This window comes from Amblyomma mixtum, chromosome 5 (assembly GCF_055824585.1).
Source record: "Amblyomma mixtum isolate Tamu chromosome 5, ASM5582458v1, whole genome shotgun sequence".
Classification (NCBI taxonomy): domain Eukaryota; kingdom Metazoa; phylum Arthropoda; class Arachnida; order Ixodida; family Ixodidae; genus Amblyomma; species Amblyomma mixtum.
In genome coordinates, this window is record NC_143016.1 from 8,435,754 (window position 1) to 8,461,741 (window position 25,988).

Here is a 25,988-nt window from a genome sequence, read left to right on the forward strand (position 1 = left end):
AATTTTCAAAAATAGGCTTTTTTTCAGTTCGAAGAGTGCTTTTTGCCGCATAGCATTGCCAGCGGTGCAGTACATCAGAATACAGTTGTAAGACGTGCTAACTAGCAGGCTGGTTAACAAATATTGAATAGTTAACTTTTTACTATTAATATTAGGCTCCTTAATTACTGAGAGGTGTGTAGCTCACCGTAAGTAACATCCGTATCAGTTTTTGGAATTTCGAAAACCCGATAACCTTTGGCGTTGTGTTCCAAGAAATTTTGACTATTTCGACGAGTTACGTGCACTAGAGAGGTTGCTTTGCCTGCAAGCTTCTCGAAATCGCATGTACTTTGGCGCAATGTAGACAAAATTATTTGGGTCACATCGCCAAGGGTAACCGCGCTTTCGAAATTCTGAAAACTGATATGGATATTAATTACGGTGGGCTACACGCCTCTAACAGAAATAGTTCAAAAGTTAACTATTAAATATTAGTCAACGAGCCTGCTAGTTAGCAGGTCTTAGCTGTATTATGATGTGCTACACCGCTGACAATGTTCTGGCGAAAATGGCCCTCTTCTAACTCGAAAAGCCTATTTTTAAAAATTGTGTAAGGTCTTGTGTAATGACGGATGGCACGCAATACCGATGTGGCGCATACGGGCAGAGTATGCTGCTTATGAACTTACTTTGCGAAGTTTCGCGTCAGAGTACGGCGATCTCAGAACCGTGTTTGGTGCGTTTCCATCTGACAACTCTATAGTACAGTCGAGCGCGATTTGAAGGTTATCGTGCTATCGTCGACCGGGAGGGAACATGAACAGCGCCATGGCCCAGAATTCGCTGCCGAGGCGAAGGAGGTATCCGGCCAGCTTCCCGCACTCTTTTTGCTGTTCCTTCAGCAGCCGTCACTCCCTGCTGGGCTATCAGTTTCTTTTTTGGTTCTGCGAACAGGCAGTGATCGTAGTGCGCACGACGTATTCTTCGGTATTATCTGGTGAACAAAGGCTATATGACGAGGCGATGCTGCGTTGATATATTTTTTCCAACTTCAAAGTCGTTAAAATCAAGAAGTGCCAAGCACTGGCTGTACCAGATCTTCCCCACCAATTTTTTATCGCCTGCGAAGATACGAGGTAACCAAGTCCACACCTTATCGCAACAAATTGAAAGCTTAGAATAGAGAGGAAGGGCGGTGGGTTCGTCGCGGGGGTGATGGTTGTTGTATGGAACAGCGAACGAGGGAGAGAAGAGTGCGAAATCATGATTTTTCCTGTTCCAAAACCGGCCGCCATGGTGCATGGAGTGCTAGGCTGGTCGACGCTCGCGCGATAACCTTCAAATCGCGCTCGACTGTACGCGCACAGAATGCAGTGAGTCAACTTTGACGGTAGAACAAGGGCTTGGAGAGATCATTGTCACGCTCATGTCTTGTTACTTGCCTATTGCTCGCGCCAGCCAAGATATGATTGAGCTGTATGTTTTAATGCGATCGACTGCGCACAGAGCGCATTTGTAGGGAGTAGGCGTGCAGAACAAATTACGGCATCAATTTTAGGTTCAAGGCAAGGTGCTCGTGATTTTGTGTGAACCGCTTGGACGACTACGGTGACAAGCAGAGCAATACTTTCGCTGCCGACGAAGGCTGCCAACGCGAACTGCTTTCTTCTGATATATTCCCATACGCTATCCGGAGCAAATTTTCTTGCTCCTCGAAACCGGAGAGTGTCTTTCAATGCGCGATTTAGGTTCAGGTCCTGAGTTCTGATTGGACCACGACGACTTGCTCCTTCGCGAATTCAGAGAACTGCTCCGGATCGCCAGTTGGGATACGTCATTAGATCACTTAGCGCCTGCAACCAAAGAAGAGTAAGTAACTCGGAGGGGGTAGCGACACGCACTTTTGGCGGTCATCGCGGTCGGGATGGCATCCCAGCATGTGCTATTTAAACAAGATTCTGATCTTTCCAGACAAAGCGTCCTCGTGTTAGCGAAAATCGTATACAATCAACCGCGTGGACGTTACCGCCAATATCTAGCCGCGCTCATCCAACCAAAGCAAGATAACTCGGCCCGCCTGGTGTGCAGAAAAATGATAAGACCATGCACCGGCAGAAAGAAAGTAGGGCACCCATTAAAAAAAAGTAAAGATAAAGGCCAGCTGGAGTAGGGAAGGCGCTCGCTTACAAGAATTCCGTTTGAAATCCGGCGGTAAAACACTGTTTCATCAGCTACGAAGTGCGTCAGCGCGTCGCAGACAAGCTGCTATGCACAATCCACCGATTCTCCCATAACAAGGAGGCATTAAAAAAGCTAGAGTGAAAGACGCCTGTTTTTGTTCCGAAGTGTGTCTGCGGTCCTGAATCCCGGCGTTTTGACATTATTACACGTCGCGTGCTCCAAGGCAGAAGCGTCACTTGTTTTGCAACGAACAGCGATCGCGTTCCGAGTCGACAACGACGGTCGATGAGTCAGCCTGCTGCTCAGATGATATGAACCAACAAGCCCAAGCATATACCCTTCTGCTGCTCAGTCCGCTACCGACGGCAAAGCGGACGTATTTGTGTACATCCAAGCGCCGGGCCGCAGTCGACTGAATGTGCGGTCGCCGGTCGCTTTAACATCGTCCGCAATAAAGACGCGCTGATGCCAACCGCTATCACTGGAATGTGTCAGACAGGCGAAGCTTACACAGCCTCACTATACACGGTTCTGTCGAACTTTTTTTTTTTTTTTTTGCTGTTGTGGCAACACTACGATTTAGCCCCAGCGCACTTCCTGTTTGAGGAAAGCGCGGTTTTCGAGCGAGCAAATACCAAAAAGAGAAGCATCGAAAGCTGCCTCATCAAACACTGCGGGGAATGCTTCGAATGCCGCGCTGCCTTATCAAAACCAGCACGACACCCGTCCTCTGCCCCGACAAACATTTTCAAACGTCGCGCCATTGATATCGGAAGCGTTTGTGCCACCATCATCATCAGCCCCCATGTTTGTTTGTAGACAACAGAACCGCGTATAGTCTCAGACAACTAATCTAACAGTTGTTTCTTAATTTCTCTCTTCCTTTCTTTTCCTTTCTTCCTTTTTCTTTCTTTCTTGCTTTCTTCAATTCTTGCTTTCTTTCTTTAAATGCACGCTTACATTTGTTTTCTGAATACAATGACCGATTATTCATGCAATCCACATCAGCCCCCTTTGAGATCCTTTCGCACATTACGTCAACAGGCCAGTTTAATCCAAACTCTATAATATGTAATCTAAGAGTTACTCAGTTGAATCCAGGGCCCACAGAAATTAATCTAAGCGCCAGTATATTTAATCTTAGCTCCAGTAAATTTAATCCCTACACATCCTTACCAGTTTGGTTTTATACAAGGACTTGCAGCTTAAGCGGCAGATTGCGAACACGCAATCAGTGAGACCTCTTGAAGACGCCTCTTCAAGAACAAGCATTGACAATGCGAAACTCTAGTCCGTGTACTGAAGCTGCTAAAAGGGAATGATTACAAATAATTTCACTTTGGCTTGCAGTTAAACCCGGATGTATCAAACCAGGATATTTATAATTATTGGATATACCGGGTGTCCCAGCTAAATGTAATCAAACTTTTAAAAAAGACGAAGTGTCCTAGTCCAGTGAAACCTACTCAGGGTTGTTCATAGTCGCGTGGCCTAGTCTTGAGTATTTTTTTCGCTCTTCAAAGTTAATTAATTAGTTAAGTTTAATTAGCTAACTTTTTAATTGTTAACTTCAGGAAGAAAGTGTCAGTGCAAAAGTTTTAGATCACCTCGAAAAACCTCCAGTAGTGCTGTTTCCGTCAAGTTACGATTTACGTAGCTTCATTTATTGTCCTTAAAAGAAAGTTGTCACGTGACCAGCTGCTCGCTCACTTCTCTGCCCCAATGTGCACCCAAAGTCTCATCGAGGAGAGGACTTCAGAAAAAATAGATTTTATTTTTTAAGGCGCGTCTTGGGACGTTGAAGTGGCACAGTTGTCACGCGGAAGCTTTTTCTTATTGTGCGGGGTATGGTTAAAGGCCGGTAAAAAAACTACCTTACGTAAATATAACTTTTCCGCAAATGTTTCAGTAAGCTGTTTCTCAAAGCGATCTACAACTTTTCCATTCACACTTTGTTCCTCAAGTTAATAATTAAAAAGTTAGTTAATTAAGCTTAACTAAGTAGTCAACCTTGAAGAGCGAAAAATATACTGCAGACTAGGTCACGCGACTCTAAACAACCCTCATTTGGTTTCAGACGGCTAGGACACCCGTGTTTTTTAAAAGCTTGGTTACATTTAGCTGGGACACCTGGTATTTATAGAACACAGAGAATATCTCCTTGAAAATCTTGTGCATAAGTATACGGAAGTCGCGCAATATGTAGAGCGCACGCCGTGCCCCTGCAAGTAGCGCTTCTGCTAATGGCGCTCTATGATCGTTTTTCGCGCATAAGACGAGCCAGCAGCACGGTATTTGGCAGCAGCTGGCAGCGATAGTATTGAGAAACCGCGTGAGGAGGTGAACGTCGGGTGTGCTTGAGGGTGGCCTTCGGTCCCTTGTAGCATCTCCATGCCATGTCGCTGCCATGCGGTGAAGCCAACTCAACCAACTAAAGCCTAACCGCGGCCCTCGCGTGACGTGGGCACTCCTCTCGCTTCACTGCTGAAGGCGTTGCGGAAACCAATTGTAGATTAATTTTAATGAGCGATTATTCTAATTATAGTGTACAATAACAGGATTAGACATGCTATGGTAGCCAGCGACTTGTTCTAAAGCACCATCACCCCACGGGGCGCGGCATGCACGTTGCTGCGAGAAGCGCATCACTAGCGTGTGTGCAATGCATTCTTGCTTCTATAGATGCAGATAAGCTTTTCTATTGAATCTTTATATACCGAATTCTCGTTATATCGAACTATTTCACGATTTCCTTCGAATTCGATATATCCGGATTCGCCTGCATTAAACCTTAATGGCATACTGATTATTCCGGCGAGCCTCAAATAGATAGAACGCCAAAAAGTAAAATAACTAGGAGTTTCAGTTAGGCTGGGCGGGAAAAGCCGTAGTCCCGGCTCGAAGTGACGCGTTATGCCCGTTTCACATGATGCGATTCTTGCCACAGCGCACTGCGATTTCAGCCGCACTGCGACAGAAGGGCACGCCGCTCCCGTCGCAGAGCGGCTGCGGCAGGCTTCCAACCAGTTGGTCGCACGCCGCACAGTCGCAGCGATCGTTGCGAACGAAGCGGCCGTCAGCCAATAGAATTCAGAGGTGTGACATCACAGGAAACGACGTAGCGGAAGCCTCATTGTAGTTGCCTGCAAAAGCAAAAAATTAAGAATACCTTCTTTGCATAAAGTACTTGATATTTTAATAAAAATACATTAATTCAATAAAAAGTAAAATTTAAGCGTGTTCTACGTTTATTATTGGTAAATTATGCCGGTGCCGCTTGTGCCGCACCAACAGAAATCGCAGGCGCCGCAAGCATGTGAAAGGGCTGTCGCGACTGGCGCCGCGCTGCGACACTGCGACTGCACCGAAGTTTTTCGTGCGCGCCGCATCATGTGAAACGGCCATTAGGAACGCTGCTTGAAACTCGCCGCCCCGCTGTCCGCGTACCCGCCGGAAAGAGGAATAAGAAATAAAAAGAGTAGGATGTAATGAAAGCATTTCTTTGGGACATAGGTTTCTCAGAGAGTCCTCTGCGAGATTTCTGAGGTCATGGCAGGCGTGAAAGCATGAATATTGCACACGGCGTCGGGCAATATAGCTTTCAAGTGAAGCACATCATAAACTAAACAACGCCTCGAACACAAGGTGCGATCTTGCATAATGTGGCCAAAGAGAACTTCCCGAGAAACCTTATTAGAAACACGCTTGAGTGAACGTGACTGCTTTCCTAGTATAGACGCCTGAGGCGAGAGCGCCCACCTGGGTTCATTAGAAGCCTACGCACGTTTTGAATACACGTGCGTATTCCTGTATCAAGACATTTGCGTGCAGCGCGCGCACGCATGCACGCAGGCACAAAACGTAAGCGGCGTGCTGCGATGCACAACATGGGCAATCTTTATCCAGAAGCAGGCCGGCGAGAAAAGGAAAGGGAAAGGAGCAGCGACAAATACAACGGCGAGTACACTCTTCCTTCTCGGGGCATTCCTCTCCGCTTCTTCGCCTGAACGCAGCCCGTGAGACTTTCAGCGTACCAGACCTGACTATATTACCACCGGCGTTTCTCCCCTGCCATCCGCTTTATGAAGTCTGTTCATGCTGGTATCATGAAAAGCCTGGCTTGAACTGTGCACGAATGTAAAACAATATAGACAATACATCATGCGAGGGGCGGCTGAGATCGCGAGCTCACCCGGCGCGCGCGCAGCTACCTCTTTCTCTCTCTCTCGCTCTACTACAATGCGCACGAACGCGTGCAGCGAATCTTGATTCCTGCGATTACCGACAGCATTGCATCATGCTGTGCAACCTGGCGTCGCTTTTCAAGGCGCTTAGCTGCCACCCAAAGAATAAAAATAACAGACCACGTGACCTTGAGAGCACGGCCTTTCCAACGTCAAGGCACAGGCAGTTCTGCCCACTAGCATCCGCTCTATGTTTTCGTCTCGAGGCACGCCCCAAGACAACCGAAGAAAGAAGACGAGAAAGGATCTGAGCAGGCTCACGGAGGGCTACGTCCACTCTTCATCCGTGGCATATCTCAGCGGGACTTGTGCGCATCGTTCCTTCCTGCCGCAGTGGACGAGGCGATAGGCATTCTGCCGCGCTCGTGTTCCTGTGGATGCCGTAGCGCCTCGTTCGTGCATTCGAGGTATACTTCGGCCAGGAAGGAACCAGCAGCAGGCGCTGTGCAGCTTCCGCCGTTCCACAACAAGACGTCTGCGCGACATTCACAGCCAGACGAGTTCCGCGGCTGCGACAAGTGTGACGCCGAGCCGATGTGATGTGGACCATGAGCGCTGCTGGCGCGGCGACCCGGAGCAGGAAGGAGCATGGCCTTTTCGCTGAAGAAGCTGCTGCTGGTCTGGCTGCTGCTCGCGAGCGGCGTGGTGATGCTGAGCACGCCCCTGGTGCTTCGCTTCTCGGTGTACTCGGAGCAGACACTGGCCATGGGCTACCAGGACGTGATCCCGCTGCGCGAGCACGTCTCCACCTTTTGGTGCGAGAACCTGACGGCCACGTCGACGCACACGTTCAACGCCTACCTCTACGACGGCGCCGAACCGAACGTCACCGAGCACGCCACGCAGGTGAGTCGAGGCGAGTGCCCGTTGATGTAAATGTGCCTTGATGCGCAGGTGTTGGCGGTACGGTTTCAGCAAACAACAAGTGGCACTGAGCCGTTCGAAATGAGAATGAGGTGCAAATGTGACATTGCTTCTTCGCCTCAAAACTGTCAATGGTGGAATGTTCTCTATAGTGTTTAGTCGGAGCCTTTGTACTTTCGGCATCAAAAGAAATACGAACAGCGGAACGCATGGCCACAGGGTACAGTTTACGCCGTCTGCCTTGGTCTGCCTGTCGCCATCAGAGATAGGCGCGCTGATCCGGTTTGCGATAGTTTTGCTTCTGTTTTCTTTTGAAATTCATTTTCTCTCTTTGCCACTGGAGCGCCGCATTCATACTTTGCACCGATCGCAACTGGCGCAGCGCGGCATCGCTGGCGGCAGCGGCTATAGCTCGCGTGGATGAAGCGAGCGCTCTTAGCTCCCTCGGCTACAGCGATTTGATTTCCGTCCGGTTGCGAAGCGAACAGTGAAAAAAAAACGATCGGCTTACGGTCGGTGTCCGACGTGGCCGTTGCTGAATCGCTTTTTTCTGGCAGTGAGCAGAACGTTATGGCCGTACCACCGTATCGCCACCGGAAATGTGCCGCCGCGGTGGAGCAGTGGTTGTGATGTTCGGCTGGTCCCGAAATACGCGGGTTCGATCCCGGCCGCGTTTCCATGGAGGCGAAATTCTAGAGGCCCGCGCACTGTGCGATGTCAGTGCACGTTAAAGAACCCCAGGTGGTCGGAATTTCCGGAGCCCTTCACTACGGCATCCCTCATAGCCTGAGTCGCTTTGGGCCGTTAAACCCCCACAAAGCATAAAGCAAACCAATGCTATTCATCTTCACACCACACCCAGAACTGTGCGGTGATCCTGTATGCTAATACGAGGCCATCGTCCAGCCCTTCAGTAATAATAACGAGCTGGACCCCAGACCAGCTGCGGCATCAAGGTGCATGTTCAAAGTTCCCAAGTCGCTTCCGATAGCCGATGCCCGAGCTAATGCGTGACGCATCAGTCTGCTGACATCCATGGATCGGCTGTGCTGACTTCCGGAAGCTTTCCAGTGCCAATACTCCGGAATTCATACTGGAGCTTTGCAAAGCGTATATGGCTGGAGGGCTTGGCGTCGACCGCACTCAACGCTTTACTTCATTGAAAGTGTGCCCGTAAACTCGCCTGCCGTGCTGCTGAGCGTGCTTGTGCGCTGTTCGTCGTGTGTGCAGAGTCGGCGCGTGCATGTGCGGGTGGCGTCGTACTACTACATGGGCATGTACTTCCTGCGGAACTCCCGCCTCTCCGTGACCTGTTGCCCTGCCGGCCGTGGTACCAAGCTGTTCCTGGTCGCGGGCCTCGAGAGGCTCAAGCAATGTCTGCACGCCATCACGGGAAGGTAAACGCTAGCTGCGTGCTGTATATATACAGCCGAACGTTGTCAAAAAATTTAGCGGCGATCAATTGCATTGATGGGGAGGGGAATTCGATAGCAATAGCATTTTTTGCCTTTTCGACGGCGCTTATGTAGTGATGAGACACATTAAATATTCTTTGAAACCACTTAGTCATTGGTCAAATGTTTAGGGGAATCCCCCAAGGTGGAGTAAATTTGTAATAAGGGAGTAATTACTCATTTGTATCCACTCTAGCGCAGCTATACGGCTACAAAGGAAAGCTATACAGCTTTCTCAGAAACTTCGTAGTTAAAGAGAAATTCGTCCTGGTCCGGGGTTCGAACCCGGGACCATCGCTTCACCGGAGCAGTCGCTCTACCAACTGAGCTAACCGAGACGGCAAGCTTATGGTAGGGCGAGAGCGAATTGATCTATAACTCGAAGTGGGAACAGTGTTGGTCAAATGTTTAGGGGAATCCCCCAAGGTGGAGTAAATTTGTAATAAGGGAGTAATTACCCATTGGCATCCACCCAAGCGCAGCCATATGGCTACAAAGGAAAGCTATCCTTTGTAGCTTTAGCTTTCCTTTGTAGCCGTATGGCTGCGCTTGGGTGGATGCCAATGAGTAATTACTCCCTTATTACACTTAGTCATTCTTAACCACCTTTAATTTTGCCGAGTTATTCTTGGTCATCTTTAATTTGACTGAGGCATTCTTAGTCATTTTTAATATTTGACGAGTCATTCTGGACCCTCTCCCCTACAATTTCTTCTATCTGCCAACCGTGGTACGTGAGGAAAGGGAAATTCTCCTAAACAGCACCTGTCCCAGTTGAAGCTCCACACAGACGCCGACGGCGACAGCCTTCGCCTTCATGGCACTCCTAATGCTATAATATTAAAAAGAGCGAGCAGGTCGGAGAGCCGACTCATCTAGAGAGGAAGGAGCAGTGCGCATGTACCCGGGGTTGCAAGGTTTGCTCAGCCGTGAGAAAGAGGCAGAATATCGTGTAATGAGAGTTGCAAGCGCAGCGCTCAAGAAGTGTCGGCCCTCCTCATCCAGCAAGTCTGTGACGTTCTGGGTCATATAAGCGAGATGGTAGAGGTTTTTCTGAATGGGGCAGATTGATCTTCCAGCAGGGTGGGTACAAGATTTGATGAAGTCGTTGTGAGGTGGTCTTATGTGATGTGAATTACGGCACATGAGGTAGCACTCCTACGTTGTGCATATATGTGTTCTACAGGTTATCTCTATACCAGAATGGGCGTCTGGACAGACCCTGCATGAAGTTCGCGTTCTTTGAGGCCATTGTGAGACTGGATCGAAAGAGGGGAGGGTTCGGTTAACCTTTCGCAATTCTAGGATTTCCGTCTAGTTCGGCCCCGCATTGCCCGTTCTGCCGAGCACCAGGGTTCCTTTCGCTCACTTCTTTGCCAGTGTACATGAGAGACCATTTAAGTTCGCGGTTCCTCGCTTGTCCTAGTAGCTACGGGACAACAACCGCAGCGGTGGCCTAGTGGTTTGAACATCCGCCTCACATGCGGGAGGTTCGGGGTTCGATCCCCAGTGTCGCCGGGTACCCACCGGTGATACAAGGGGAGGCTTTCCCCTGCCTGGCGCTCGGCTTCTTTAGGGTTCACTGAAACGCTTGGGAAATGGGTCTCAGAGCCCACCTTGAATAGAAGAAAAAAACCTTGTGCCATGACACTGTTTGGCCACAGAAGACGTTGCGCCATAAAAATTCATCATCATCAGCTACGGGAAAACGCTCGACATCGAACGGATTCGAGCTGTTGCTGCGGACAAGTGTTCCGAGTTCATGCCTTCCACCTTGCGCAGGAACAACACCTCGTACAACAGTTCCTTCCCCGTGCCACCGCTGCGTGGTCCCATCCTGGAGTCTCAAATCCAGCGCAACAGCACCGGTTGGTCCGTGCCCTGCACCTCCGAGGCGTCCGTCGAGTTGCTGCCGGACGCCTGCGGTGGCACCGGTGCCCGTAAGCCACGGCCTGTGCTGTGGCACGAGGTAGGTGTATCTTCACTGCATGAGTGCGCCAGCCTCTATCCACATCGACCGGAGATGCAACGCGTATCGTCAGAGGGCGTGCTAGACCTGGGCCAAAAGTGTTATGAACGGCCGAGTATATCAGAACACTGTTCTTTTCTTCGAGGCAGTCAATGACGCGACAGAGAATTGCAAACATCGCATTGGACCGAGATGAAAGGTGTTCAGCGGTGAGGTCGCTTACGGCGAAGTTAAACGGCTCAAAAATACGAAAAAAAACTAACCTCTAGTGTTCAACGAAGCACTAAATGCGTTTCCCTTTCAAGAAAAACTATATTTGTCGAAAGTTTGTTCACATGCTTCTGGTAGTTTGTTCAAAGGGCGCCCGAAAACCATTTCTCGACACTCTGCTGAATACGGTTCATCTTCGTGTTAGGGTTAATACTCAAGTTAATTCACATTAACCCATCCATTCTTGACGAGGCCAACGTGTTCAAGGTTTCAGTGGTAAAATGACTAGCCAGGTACGATAACTGACTAAAATAAAATCTAGAATCATTAGCAGCCCAAGCAACAAACACACTAAACTAACTACGATATCATTAACTATAGCTCTTGTTCCCGATGCCTGGGTCACGTGGTGGACTACACATAAGGCAGCTCTCGTTCTGACAGGTTCAGTGTGCGCAAGGAACCTGCGCAGATGCCGAAACGCTCAAGCGTGTTCAATTCTCGACATTCGACAGCGACCCGATTCAGCAGCGCAGCCCTATTAGCCGTGCAGGGAACCTCTTCTGGGGCGCATAGGCGAACGTCGTGCCCCCCCTTTCTTGGCTCGCAGGCGCAGTCGGACGGCTACCACTACCTGCTGTTCCTGAACGACCCGGCGACCGAGGCGTACAACGACGTCCAGCTGTCGGTGAATGCATGGCGGCGCGTGTTCGACCGCAACCAGAGCGTGGACGCGTGCCACGAGGCGCTCAACTGCAGCCTACCGCTGGCCTTCCGCTCGGCGCACTTCGTGGTGGCCGAGCGCAGCCGCAGCATGCCGCCGCGCGTCGAGCCGGTCTTCCTGCGCGCGCTATGCGAGCCGCGCCGGAAGGTCTACTTCCTCTTCTACCTCGCCTTCGCCGTGCTCTTCGTGATCGTCGCCTTCCAGTGACGCGCCTCCGCCGTACTCGTCAGATGAACCGCTATGGATACGCACCATTCGCGTTCAACCACTGCCTGTCCCGGAGGTGCTCTTGGGCAGCGAGGACGTTGTCTTCGGGCAGATCTCGCTGGTCTCCTGGAATTTCGGTGCCTTGCGCGTGTACGAGTCGCAGTTTTAAACTGAAACGTTGGTTACGCGCAGTGTTATCTGGATACCTCGGATTTTACTCATCGCAGCGATACCTCAAGTTTTAAAGTTAAGTTTGCGGGCGGTGGTTGTTCTTGTGATGCTTTGGCAACAACGCATTTTCAGGCTGCGTTGGCGTGTGGTGTTTCGGGCGTTCTGTGCGACACAGCACACCGCTTTGAGCGCAGCTGTTGCGTTGATGAATAGCTTGAGATGTCGTCGAAAAGGGACCAGGGTGTGGACGCTGCGTTTTTGCAGGCTGCTTAGTGAATTGTCTGGCGTGGGAATCCCTAGGCACTGTTCAGCTAGCGGGCGAATGTTGAGGTCACTATCTGAAGGAGCTCGGCGTGTGACTCAAACAATTAGCGAAATCAGCGCCGGGACCTTATTTTTGTCGATGAGCGCTTTAGACTATTGTCGGGGTATGGCCAGCATCGCAGCATAGCTGCCAAAGCTTGTGAAGTTTCAGGCCGCTGATCTCTCCGCGATCTTGACCACAAAATTTACTGTTGTCTATGTACCGTTTTGTTCGGCCGTATTTTTAATTCGCGAAGTAAGTTTTAGCGAGCTAACTCACGTTTTTATTAGTCAATTATTTTGTTTGTGTGCTGCTGTGTTGCGGCGTTCAGAGGCGCCACTGCGCCATTTTATACATTTATACACCGTCCAACATTTTTATTAAACAGTTTACTGCACCAACCCTACCATTGCTTTGGCCTGCATTAATCACACACGGAATCCTTATCCTTCAGTCTCCAGTCCGTTGTACGTGACCCGCAATACTGGTTGAGTGGCTATGGCGTTCTGTTGCTAAGCACGACTTCGTGCGCGTCTTTCAGCTAAGACCGTAAGTTTAACTCACAGAAGTCGCTATATCTTGTCCCCATCCCCACAAAATTACATCAGTGGTACTCCACGCTATATAGCTCTTAGTGTACGCATCAGACCGAATTGCAAATATATACCGCGTGATATGAGAAGTATATATGAGAATATGAGAATTATCTCCTGGCTCTCTTCTTCCCGAAACCATGGCACCGACTCTAATCGGCTGCCCGTCTCCGAAGCCGACTCTAACTCTCTCATAACAGCAATCGCTAGTGACGTACACTGCAATCCATAGCAACTCTTATTTTATTTTACACGACTATTTACATAAAGCTTTGTCACGGTCAGCTGTCGCACACGGCAGTACGGGTCCTGAAAAATTCTCGACTCAAGCACTGGATCGCTGTTTCGCCAGGGTCATCAACTTAACAAACGGTCGAGAGCGTTTTCTCTGTCGTCACATTCCCCCTGAACCATCAGGGTCATGAACTTAGAACAAACGGTCGAGAGTGTTTTCTCTGTCGTCACATTCCCCCTGAACCATCAGGGTCATGAACTTAAGAGAACAAACGGTCGAGAGCGTTTTCTCTGTCGGCACATTCCCCCTGAACCATCAGGGTCATGAACTTGAGAACAAACGTTCGAGAGCGTTTTCTCTGTCGTCACATTCCCCCCTCAACCAGCGTCGGAGAAGACTATCGCTCAAGTCGACGCTCAGAGCCGCGATTGGCCCGAGGACCGCTTCGCCGCCTGGCTCCGGGGCACCAGCGCTCCCGACGGCAGCGACGGGGCGAAAGGCGTGGGCGGCCGAGTGGACACCTTGAGCAGTCGCCGGGGGACCTCGGCGGCTGGCTGCGACGGCGGCCCCGCGCACTCGGGTGCAGGCCCTGGGTCGCTTCTGCGAAACCTGCGGTTTAGGCAAGAAAACCTTGAGGCAGAAACTACAGTGCGCTTTCCACCGAGTTGTAGTCAAGACCACTCTGAATCCACACTGATTAAAACGAGATGGACCGCGCCACTCAGTCCTCACAACGAGCGATTAGTTCGTGGCCGTGTCTGATGTCCCTTTGCTGTTCGGATCTAAGGGAGTAGCAGTTGCGCTTCGATGAACTACAGCGGTTGCAGAAGCGCAGTTAGTCATCAAAAGGAATTAACGGTAAATCACTTTCCCTCCGTTCTGGCTTAGACAGCAGGCTTCAAGAAAGACAAAAAGAATCCTAAGCTAAGTTGTGGTTTATCTTACGGTTAAATTTCAGCGAGAGCAGCCGATTACGGCTTAGCTATAGCAGCGGTTTAGCTTCATCGTCTGTCATGAACTACAGCGGTTGCAGAAGCGCAGTTAGTCATCAAAAGGAATTAACGGTAAATCACTTTCCCTCCGTTCTGGCTTAGACAACAGGCTTCAAGAAAGACAAAAAGAATCCTAAGCTAAGTTCTGGTTTATCTTACGGTTAAATTTCAGCGAGAGCAGCCGATTACGGCTTAGCTATAGCAGCGGTTTAGCTTCATCGTCTGTCCAAACTCATTTCTCTCTTTGTGCTAAGTGGCACAGCGTTGTTTAGGAACGATTGGCTCAATGGCGACTCCTGCTGTGGCTTCAACAACCATCCCCCTCCCTTTCCCAAATCAGTGTAGTGATTCAATAAGCGCTTTCTCGTCCTCCTGCCCCCCCTCCCTTGCAACATCCTCGTTGTTGGGCATTCTTTCGAGCGCGAGCTTTATCTGTTAGCACTGGACGGCATGCGGATCGGCGCTAGCGGGAGAGAAATCTTGCGAAGCCTGGAGTGGTGGCCGCTGCGCCTCCGAAAGGTCTGTCACATGTTGCGCCTCCGCGCTGTGACGACACATCAGCCGGGCGCTGCAGACAGGCTTCATATAGAATCTCGGGGCCGGGAGACTCTCCATAAACCGCAAGATATACAGTTCTCGCTGTATAAGAGCATGGCGGCGATAGCGCTTTGTAATGCAGGCCCGCAGGCTTCAATGAAGCTTTGCGCCGATAGATTCCCCATAAATCGCAAGATATACAGCTCTCGCTGTAAAACAAGGCGGCGATAACGGTATGTAATGCAGACCCTGCGGGAGTGCAGCTGGCTAATGCTTCGCTTGCGTCTAGCAATTTAAAAAAAGGCCGCCACCGTGTGAAAGACGTTGAAGTAACGAGCGTTACCTGCTTTGGTTTACTAGAATTGATATATCCACCATACTGGACCGTGACGTCATCATTGGCACTCGGCAGGTGGTTGTTTCTACAGTGCTATTGTAGATGGCGCTCCAAGTCTCAATGCGAGATGTGCTGTTTTCTAGTTGCTGCCACAGATGGCGCTGTGATCTCAAGGTGGTAGCAGACCTCACGAAATCTCAAAACGTGATGAGTAAGAGCTAACACTCGATGAGTAAGAGCTAACACTCTTAAAAAATGCCAAAGATATGTTGGTCGTACTTTCTCCTACTAGGTCAGTCTCCTACAAAAATTTTAAATAGCTAAGCCACGTACAGAGGGCAAAACGCATGTCTAGAACACATTCTGAGCGTGTTTCGGGCTGAACATTAGCGATAAGATTTGGTTAAAAATGGTCTGGATGTAAACATGTTCAGTTAAACTTATAGAATTTCATCGTCATTTTTTGCCTTCTTGGTCGCAGCGGCTTTGGGAGCTGCGGAACACACAGTTTGGTTGTTCTAGGCATGTGTTTTGCCCTCTGTACCTCTCGGCTCGTGAGCCAGCACGGCTAACAAGCTAGGACACTTCCCGCCATCTCAGGGAATGTAGCGATTGTTTTCTAAATATTGTACGAGGAAAATGTCGTGTGGGGCCGCATTTTTTTTTAACGCTTCTCTTCCCGCTTGACCCTCCTTCTAACATTGGCACAGTTGCGACTTGGGACGTCATGACTGACAGCTACACAATGTCATTCGCTGGCTCTGATATCGAAGGCGATAGGGCTCACAAATGGTGAAGCGAAAGAACGAATCGCGAACATATCCAGGCTGCTCTAGCAGGCCTGCAGGATAGCAGCGCACATGGAGCCCTGGACTGAGGGCTCTACTCAGGAAGACAAACAAGCGAACTCTACCCAGTAAAAATGTTTCCTTCTCCTCCGTGAATACTTGAGAACCAATGATTGAGATCAGCGAACCTGAGCCTTCGATACTTTGTGTTATCCTTCCCTGTTTTTTCTTGTTTTATTTCAACAGTCGACTTTCGATGGAGGCGAAATTTTATAGGCCCGAGTACTGTGCGATGTCGGTGCACGTTAAAGAACCCCTGGTGGTCGAAATTTCGGGAGCCCTCCACTACGGCGCCCTTCATGGGCTGAGTCATTTTGGGACGTTAAACCGCCATAAAACATAAAAAAAGGTTCTTGTATAAAAGGTATGTGTGCAGGACACAAGTGGACGACGGTTCATGCTCTGCCTGTTCATGTCGTTATGTTCCCATATCTCTGTCCTACTGTACCCAGATTACGGGACTACTAAAGTTAACTATGTGAGACCAATAACCCCATTCACAAGTCTGCGCAAACTAGCGCTACGCCATTGATAATCAGAGTCAATCCAATCCACATACATATGCAATCCTCATAAACATGAAGGGAATATTAATAGAAGCTCTCTCTCTCTCTCTCTCACGCTCTGAAGCGCCAGTATGCAGAGCATTCCCGAATCAATAGCCCAACGTTGAAGGCACTGCCCTTCGTCACAGCACGACAGAATTCGCGCCGCATGCTTCGGCCTGCGGCAGTGTCGTCCACCGACCTGTGCGCGTAGTCGGGCCGGCCCCGAGACGAGCTCCAGTTGAGCGGGAAGGCAGTTCGCGGTGCAGCGGCGGCCGGCGCCACGTATCGGTGCCGCGGAGGCTTGGGCGGTGCTACCGCTGAACTGCCACCGATGCTGCTGCTGCCGCCGCCGGAGGAGTATGCGGCAGGGCGCTCATGAAGCTCCGGTTTTGGGTCCAGGTCCTCACAGAAGCGCACGTAGAAGCCAGACACGTCCACGTCCCGTTCATGTCCAGCCGTCACACCTTTGGAGGGAAAAGTGCAGAAGCCGTGCTGATGTTGGTGGTTTGGGGAGGCGTTTATTGGGCAGCCGTTCCACTATAGCCGTTCCAACTGTTTAGCGGCTTACAGCCTCTCATGCTAGAGAAATGAAAACAAGTTTTAAGGAGTGGAAAGGGCGCCGCAGTTGGCTGACTCGGCGGACACCCGAGACACGCCCCGTGTTCACTCGGGAACTAAAAAGATAGGAGAAAACGAATGGTTGCTCCAGATAGAGGAGGAAAAAATGAACCTAGAAGCCACGTTTGATGACTGTAGAGTAATTAGTTAATTAATTATAGTCAAAATTGCGTCGAAATAACGCAGACGTCGATAAAACCACGGGAACGGTGTGACGTCACATCCACCGGAAGTCATCACGGCATAGTGGAAATTATCACAGAATGGTCGCAAAAACGGCGGGTTTGTTTCAAATTAGATAGAAAAATGTGTAATTAAGCGTAATTAGCGCTTATGATCCCCGAAAGATGTACAATTTGGGTATCCATATAGCCATGGGAACGGTGTGACGTCACATCCCGTCTTCACGGCATGGTGTCCTCAGCTGTCGCCTCGTAACACTTTAGTCGCCAAAGTGTCCTCGCAATTTTAAGGCGAAAGCATTTAATTCCTCATGCTGTCGTTAGCAATCCGTGTCGGCAGCCGTGTCGACAGATGTGTCCGCGTTTTGACGGGTGTCCACCGAGATATGTGAGACAGTTACTGCGTAATTTCCTTCCCTCAAATACAATTTTCAGTTTCTTCATTACCGCCCCTCTTTCTTCTTTCACTGCCACTTCCTCCCTTCCTGTACGGTGCGGTTAAGGTGTCCACCGAGATGACAGAGAATTACTCCGTAATTTCCTTTCCTCAAAAAGCGTTGCGTTCAAAGGGCAAGGCATCGCGCCGAACGGATGGTGGCGTTCCATGGACTCCCTGGCAGCGCTACAATACGCTGTCGCGTTCCACTCCTAAAGGCGAAGCCTAAGCGCCATTAATTAGCAGTCAATTAGTGCTGAGTAATTAATCAGTAATTAGTCATTAATTTGTAATTTGTCATTACTTCATCAATTATGTGTACGTCATCCAGTGGTGACGTCACCAGTGTCACATAGGCAAAGTGGTGCGGAATACGCTTTCGCCTCTACGCACATTAGACAGTCAAAGCGCCCCCTGAATTTTTTTTACGTTGCTCACCGAAAACGTAACGAACAAGCCGCAGGGAGAGAGATGGGGTCATCCAATCTGAAAAGGCGTGGAGGTCGGCATCCAGACTTCACTGCCTCCGGCCTGCTAATCCGCGCAGCAAGAAGGGGAAAGGTGCGAATAACAGATAAAAAAAAGGGTGAAAAAGAAGAGGCCGTCACACGGATAGCTTTACTGTGCACTTCTGGCTCCTACGGGAGCCACAATTTAGCGCTTATTTTCCACGCGCCGCTGGCGCCTCAATTGGCCGAATGCGACCACGTAGCTCCAAAGCATACATGCACTGCAGAGAAGTCAACACCTCCGCACTGTCCGGCACTCCCCAACTGCAAGAAATCTATTGGTTAACCCACTACCCTCGTGCTACAGTTACTTTAGCTTCACGTGCCGCTTTTATCTTTTGCATTGCTTGTAAGCCTTTCATTACTTCCTCTTACGTTACCGGCAGAATGTTCAGTTCCTCCACAACGCTTCCTCCGTCGTTGGCGTCATGATTATTTCGGCTACTGTGCATGCCTGTGACCTTACCTTAAGGGTAACGGAGTGGATTCCAAGAGAAGGCAAACGTAGCAGGGGACGGCAGAAAGTTAGGTGGGCGGATGAGACTCAGAAGTTTGCGGGGATACAGTGGCCGCAACTGGCTAAGGACAGGGTTAATTGGAGAGACATGGGAGAGGCCTTTGCCCTGCAGTAGGTGTAGTCAGGCTGATGATGATGATGACATATCTGTGATGAGTTACTCGGCTACTTTAGTTGTCGCATCCATATTGGTAATGGCACTGCTCTCCTTGTCATTCAGCACGTAGTACATATTATTCCTGCCCATGCCTAATTCCCTCTCGACCGCTTTTAAGCTACCTCCATTCTCTAGAGCAGGGGTTCTCAAACTTTTTTGCTTGGAGGAACCCCAAAAGCCTTCAATACGTTCCAGGGAACCCCCCCTGCTTTCACTTACCAGCAATGTTGTCGAGTGCATTTCTGCAAAGAGAGAGTTGCAAAAGTTAAATGTTTATTGCACAGATTAATACAAATACTAATGTGATGGGTGGTACTGCTTCCCTTTTAAGAGCAAGTCAAAGCGTGGCTCAGCAGCACTCAGAGCCAGTCTCATATCATCTGCCGGGTCAGGGCCGGTGAAGGTTCTCGCGGAACACAAGAAGACAGCCCGCGGAACCCCTGTGTTCCGCGGAACCCAGTTTGAGAACCGCTGCTCTAGAGCATGCTCGATCCTTTCCGTATTATATTTTTTTATACTGTTTACATTACTAAACTAAACGAAAGCCCTTCACTGCGGATGCTCTTATAGCCAGGTGTGTCTTCCCGGGGGTTAGGAGCCCTGCTAGATGTTACCTGTGCGCCTCAAGAAGAAATCGTCGCCGCCGAAATCCAAGCGGGAAACCCTCAATTCCCGCCTCACCTCTTTAGCGATCGACAGCTTTACTAGCCATTCGGGCTTCAATCGCGTTTCTTTTGGCAGTGACTTCAGATTTATTCCATTGCTTGCAGCTCTATACATGACTTACATACAGCATATTCGCTCACTTCGATCATTTTTGTTCACTGTGCAAGATCAAAACACACAAAAAAAGCCGTTAAAAAGACCTGCGCGGCATGCTCATGCGTGTAAGCATGGAAAAAACATACTGCTCGCTGCCTGCGGTTGCCTGTTGCCACTCCTGCGGCTGACCGCTTCAGAGGGCTCACAAGTGCGAAAGCCCGTAAAGAATACATGCGCACCTTCAGAAGCTCTACAGCGTGTCTAAATTTGGTCTCATTTTCATAGGGTTTGCGACGACGTTTTCTGATTTAGTAAAGGAGGATATGCTTACAATTGTAGCGAGGTGAGAGAAGTGCACGGTAATGGAGTACGTCTACTTGGGGCAGGTAGTGACCGCAGATCCGAATCACGACAGCGAAATAACTAGAAGAATAAGAATGGGGTGGAGAGAATTTGGCAGGTTCGCTCAGATCATGAATGGCAGTTTGCCAATATCCCTCAAGAGAAAAGTATAAAACAGCTGTATCCTACCGGTACTCACCTATGGGCCAGAAACGTGGACGATAACGAAAAAGGGTTCAGCTTCAATTGAGGACAACGCAGCGAGCTATGGAAAGGAAAATGATAGGCGAAACGTTAAGAGACAGGACGAGGGGAGAGTAGGTCAGGGAACACACGCGGGTTAATGACATTCTAATAGAAATCAAGAGTAAGAAATGGGCTTGGGCAGGGCATGTAATGTGAAGGCAAGATAACCGATGGTCCTTAAGAGTAACGGAATGGGTTCCAAGAAAAGGCAAGCGTAGCAGGTGGCGGCGGAAAGTTAGCTGGGCGGATGAGATTAAGAAGTTTGCGGGGATGGATGGCCGCAACTGGCACAGGACAGGGTTAATTGGAGAGATATGGGAGAGGCCTTTGCCCTGCAGTGGGCGTAGTCAGGCTTATGATAATGATGATATGCTAAGGACAGATTTTTTGCCGAGACTCCGCTGCCCAAGGGATCAAGCGGGAGGCGGCTTCGGGTCGCTCCCCTGTATTCGCTGGAAATAGTTTCACCACCACCAGTTTCACCACCACCACCACCACCAAAACTCTTATTTCTCTACAGTGCGCAGGCCCTTAAGAAAATCGTGCTTTTAAACATGTCATCCTTTCTTGCCGTCTCCTAAAAAATAAAGCTAAATATGAAAATTTCATCCAAAACGTTCCCTCACTTTTTATTTCCTAATTGTTAAGGCACAGTTTTCAGTTCTGTGTACATTTTCTGCACGGATTTCAAGTTCCCGCCAATTCAAATGGCACGACACGGCTCCATCTGGCGTCGACTTTTCTTATGATAATACACATTGTAAAAAAAAAGTGACAATTAGTTTCCGAGTAAAGGAAATGGCGCAGTAATTTTCTCGCATCTTGGTGGGCAGCCGAACCGCAATGCCAACCAATCACTTTTTTAGCTGTGTTCGCGCGCGCAGGGTTTATGGTTTAGACGTGCCAGGGTCTTTTGGCACTCTAACGTCAGCCCATGCCCAATCGTCTCTTTTCGTCTTGTATTTCTGGCGTGGCACCAAATATGGCGGTTTCATGGAAGACGAATCTTTGGTGCGAAAAGGGGTACGAATTCTAGCGCAACTCCTTAACGAGCAACTCGAGAACTATTTCGCCTTAGCTGACAGAAGCTTTTCGGAGTTGTTTCAAGCTACAAACCAGAGGGTTAAAAATGCAGCGTCCAGCCCTTATCTACCAATAATTTTGAAGTTGAATATTCTTCATTTGCAACATCGTCGTCTCGCACATTGAAGAGTACAGAGAAAATTTCGAACTGTTTGGAGAAGCTGCGGATGTCTTGGAACAGAATTTTTGCTCGAGACTGCGACGCAAATATGCGAAAACTTATCAAGATTCTTGGGTAAACGTGTCCTAGTGACCTGAGAGCTAAAAAGTTGTCCAGCTTGTTCGCTTTTGCCTGACGCTGCCAGAGTTCTAATTTGGCCTGAAATGCGCGAACGTCCTCGTTCAATTCCGCTATGAATTTTTCCCCAGAAGTTTTAAGTTAAATATAGTGGCGCTGCAGTCGCTAGCGGGCTCGCCATGGAGGAAGGAAACATATTCCTTCCTCCATGGGGCTCGCGGTAGGCAAGAGGCCAGGGAGTGGTGGCGAGTTGAGGTGGTGCAGCGCCGGTTTTCAAGGCTTGTAGGCGCGTTTTGAGTTTCTGAGAATCATAGCAATGGTTGATGCTTTCAACTTAGTATTCCTCTAAGTACACGGGCTCGCGTTGGCCATGTACGGCGGATTTCGCCACAGTGTATTGTATTATGGCTAGAAAGCGTTCCTGCCGTTTGGTTTCTATACCGTATAGGCATTGAATAAAATAATAAGTTTTAATAATAACTCGCCCAGCAACTTACCTTGTCAAATAAGTTTTTAACACTCTGCACTAGCCAGAATGATTTTACCTCGGGACAGTAGTGAGGGAAGCATTGGCGTTTTTTCGGCAGAGCCGACATGCGCTCACCGTCTGTTGACACGTGTCGCGCAGTGCCAAAAGTGGGGACAGCGTCGATCGTGTCCCGATCTTATCTGTCTCGCGTAACCGCTGCTTTTAGCCGTCAGATCAGGCACCAGCCAGGCCGACTTTTCCCCTTCTTAAACTGGTCGATTTGGTGAAAAGTTTGGATTCCTGAAATTATATAGCCCTGGGTCGTCTGTTTGGTGGCGAAAAATTACAGCAAAATATTCAGTAGAAATTCGTAAAATTGCGGTTTTTAGATCTGTGGTCGTCAAAAACTGTGAGGTAATTTGGTTTCTGATGGTCCTGGCATGTCACGAACTCTGCGGGTTTCCGACGACGGAGCACCACAATGGTAGCATCACTACGAAGAGGGATCCGAGGTTTCATTGATTTCAGTGCCGCATTTCCTTGAACAAAGCGAAAGCGAAGAGGCCATAAACGAGGGAATGAACTCAAAGGTTTGTTTTGTGAACTACCACATTTTCTGCGATTGGCATCACTCACCCCTTTGTAAATTTGGAACGAGTGGAAATAGAATGATTCTATTTGTCGCGAACGATCACGTTGAGGAGTGCAATAAATCTCTCGATTTTTTTCCTACAGGAGCAGTAGTATGTAAGTTATTTTTATAAGAAATTTTCATGAGACTATGCATGCATAAGTACTGAGAATCTAAAAAAAAAGGAGTAATATCGCCATCATAGAGAACAGGGCTTTGGGAACATGCTGGCTTTTAAAAAATAAATCCGCACTTTCTACTTAATTATTCAAGACCCGGGGTGACTTGGGCATTACTGAAATTAGCAGAGGAATTTCATATTTGCACCAAATTTGGTCACATATCTCATGCATCAATAAAGAAAACACTTTTCATTGCCACATCCCCTGTCAATCTCGCTACGTGCCTCTGTTGGTAGCCCGCCTGCGGTTGCTTTTTTCCAAACAGGCTTCGCGATCATGCACTACTTCATACGCTGTTCGAAGCATGCCAACGTGACCGCGCAAGATTGTCACAACTTACGAGACTTCGTTCAACTAGAATCAAATAATTATGTCGGTCATGTTAAGAAATAGTTTCAAGTATATATTAAATGCGCTAAAACGCGCCATTATACGTTCGTATAACTTCTACACACGTGAAAAAAACATGATGTGCGCCCGTGTACACTAGCTCAGGGTGATAAATGCGTGCGCAGCTACATACGTTCTTTTTTTTTCCTTATGCAATTTTAAGCGTACCATGCTGTTGTTCAGGTGAATGAGCGCAACAATTTCCCTGCTATGAAGTACGTTGACTGGCAGCGCCGGTGGACACCCCTTCGAGCTTTTACTACCACGGCCCATTTCCTAATGCGGTATTTATTTGAGAGAAACCTATTAAGGCTAATCTAATTTTCCGTTTTATGATACTACGCGGATCCAGCAGTGACGCAGCTGGTCAGTACATGCTGCTTCTGCAGTGCGCAGGCATGATGCAGCCGCCTCTAAACTGCGGCAGCTGCGGTAGGCACGGGCAGGCGGAACCTGTTTTGCCTATCGCACGAAAGTCGCTACTGACATCAGCGCCACCGCATCTTCGTGACGTCGCGGGGTGAACCCCGAGCATCTTATTGTTGACAAAAGTTAGAGTGGGCGATTAAAAGGAATGAAAAATAATAATGCCCCGCCCGCACCGCTAAAAGCACAACGGGCTTCTTATTCTTGACAGTCGATATCAGCCACAGAACCCAATGCTTTATACAATATTTGACAGCGATGGCGTAGAGGTAGAGCATCCGCCTCGTGTGCAAGAGGACAGAGGTTCGAATCCCGGTGCCGCGGAATCCTCCACCGGGTTAAAAAAAAACAAACAAACTCCGCGTGTCAATGGAATCTGATCTCGGTGACCAGAACCGACAACGCATTCCCCCACGAGAACAGGATTTAGCCACCCTGGTGTACTACTCGTCTAAGAGCACTTGCTGCTGGGCTAGTTGGTTTTGGTTCATATTTGAATAGTTTTTGTCTCGTCTGTTTTTTGCGCCTAAAACCTATTCAAATAAGTACTACTGGTGTAGTAATTGGCCGCAACCTTCTATGAACGAACCTATTAAGCCTCGGCCCTCAGTCTCCAGCGGCTGCGGAGCAACTTAGCAAGGCGGCGGTCAGACAGTGACGCAGCGGAGGGTGCTAAGAATCACTGGTGGTGGTGATGGTGGTGAAACTTTATTTCCAGAGGATATAGAGGAGCGACCCGAAGATCCCTTGGGCAGCGGCGGCATCTTCAGCCAGCTGGAGGAGCGTTCTCTGTGTCCCCGGGTCGGGGCTGAGCAATAGAGCCTCCAAATGATCAGAGTCGGTCATGAATCGACTCGCGGGTAGGGACTGCGGGCAGTTCCAGATCATATGATTTAGATCGGCTTTCGCATCACAATTTTTGCATTTGTCTGAGTAGAGTCCTTCCGAATAGAAGCTACACAATTGGGGATTTGGATAGGTGTTAGTTTGAAGTTTACGCCAGGCTTTGGTCTGTTGTTTGGAGAGCGTTTTATCTGCTGGGGACTGAGTCTTGCAAGCCTGTAGTGCTGCAGGGTTTCTCTGTAAGAAAACAACCTGTCCTTGCCGGAGTATAGGGCGGGTGGGTTGCACGACCCAGCTCGGCGGGACAGTTCTCGAGCTAGGTTATGAGCCGCCTCATTACCAGCAAGGGAGGCATGAGCAGGCGTCCAGACTAGGCGAATGCGCCGCGTGGGCTGATAATTTAGCAGAATCCGTGCTGCTTGTGGAGAGATTCTTCCAAACGTGTAATAGCAAGCTAGCTGGTAAGGATCACTGGCTCCAGACAGGCCGCCATTGGAAACTGAACCTGGGAACGTTTAATGCTAGAACCTTATCCAGTGAGGCTAGCTTAGCAGTGCTGTTCGAGGAATTAGCGGGTATTAATTGGGATGTCATAGGGCTTAGTGAGGTTAGGACAGATGAGGCGTATACAGTACTAAAGGGTGGGCACATGCTGTGCTATTGTCACGTTGTAGTGACGGCAGTCCAGCGGTCACGAAAACACCAACAAGACTTGGAAACGAAGCTCTTTATTTGGGCTGACTTGCGCCCGCAAAAGAACTGAATCACTCGGCGGCGGCGTAAGCCACAAACGTGCTCGTCAGTCGTCGAACTACGAATGCCCGCTGCTCGCGGCATCGTTCAATTTAAAGCCGGTAAGGAAACTTCGAGATAACAGGTCGAGATCATCTAGAGTAATCTGGAAACACGTAGATGCAGCTGTTCATGGCTGTGAACAATCGAGATTAGACCGGTCGCTTCTCGCGTCACGAACAAAAATGATAGCACCCCTTTTGTGCGGCTTTTGTACGGACGCTACAATGATACGTGGCACTATCGTGGATTAGCGGACAGACGAGAACTAGGTGTGGGATTCCTTATCAACCAGGATATAGCTGGCAACATAGAGGAGTTTTATAGTATTAACGAGAGGGTGGCAGCTATTGTACACACCTACATCAAGCCGTGATGACCAGATCATATAAAACTTTTATGAAGACGTGGAATCGGCAACGAAAAAGTAAAATCACGGTACACTGTACTGATGGGCGACTTGCAAGATATCTATAACGACTACACAGCTACACCATAGTCCTCCATAAAGTCAGCAATAAATTCCAATAAGGAAGGGTGTCAGGCAGGGAGCCACGATCTCGCCAATGCTATTCACTGCCTGTTTACAGGAGGTAATCCGAGGCCTGAATTGGGAACAGTTGGGGATAAGAGTTAACGGTGAATACTTAATATGCGCTTCGCTGATTACATTGCCTGGCTAAGCCACTCAGGGCATGAAGTGGGGGTGACATGGGAGAGGCCTTTGCCTTGCAGTGGGCGTGGTCAGGCTGGTGATGATGATGT

The 25,988-nt window shown here is 49.1% G+C and overlaps 2 protein-coding genes across 12 annotated transcripts in view; one reads left to right on the forward strand and one right to left on the reverse strand.

Moving 5' to 3' along the window:
* The first annotated feature begins 4,288 nt into the window (after positions 1–4,288).
* On the forward strand, positions 4,289–12,716 carry LOC149341263 (uncharacterized). Its single transcript, XM_089543270.1, has 4 exons — positions 4,289–7,253; positions 8,502–8,668; positions 10,508–10,694; positions 11,515–12,716. The coding sequence occupies exons 1-4, from the start codon at positions 6,996–6,998 to the stop codon at positions 11,833–11,835; spliced, it is 933 nt and encodes a 310-aa protein (XP_089399396.1). The 5' UTR covers positions 4,289–6,995; the 3' UTR covers positions 11,836–12,716.
* A 412-nt stretch (positions 12,717–13,128) lies between these two features.
* LOC149341264 (uncharacterized) overlaps positions 13,129–25,988 on the reverse strand; it is a 40,474-nt gene continuing 27,614 nt past the window's right edge. For 6 of the 11 annotated variants that reach the window (XM_089543260.1, XM_089543263.1, XM_089543264.1 and 3 more), the window contains exons 4-5: positions 16,600–16,864; positions 13,129–13,747 (exon numbers count right to left, since the gene is read on the reverse strand). In XM_089543260.1, the coding sequence (XP_089399386.1) occupies positions 13,555–13,747; positions 16,600–16,864 (458 nt within the window). In that variant the 3' untranslated portion in view covers positions 13,129–13,554. Of the gene's footprint in view, positions 13,748–16,599; positions 16,865–18,074; positions 18,171–19,282; positions 20,005–20,137; positions 20,189–25,988 lie in introns of those variants that run through there. The other 5 variants (XR_016282894.1, XM_089543261.1, XM_089543268.1 and 2 more) reach the window with 5 other exon arrangements.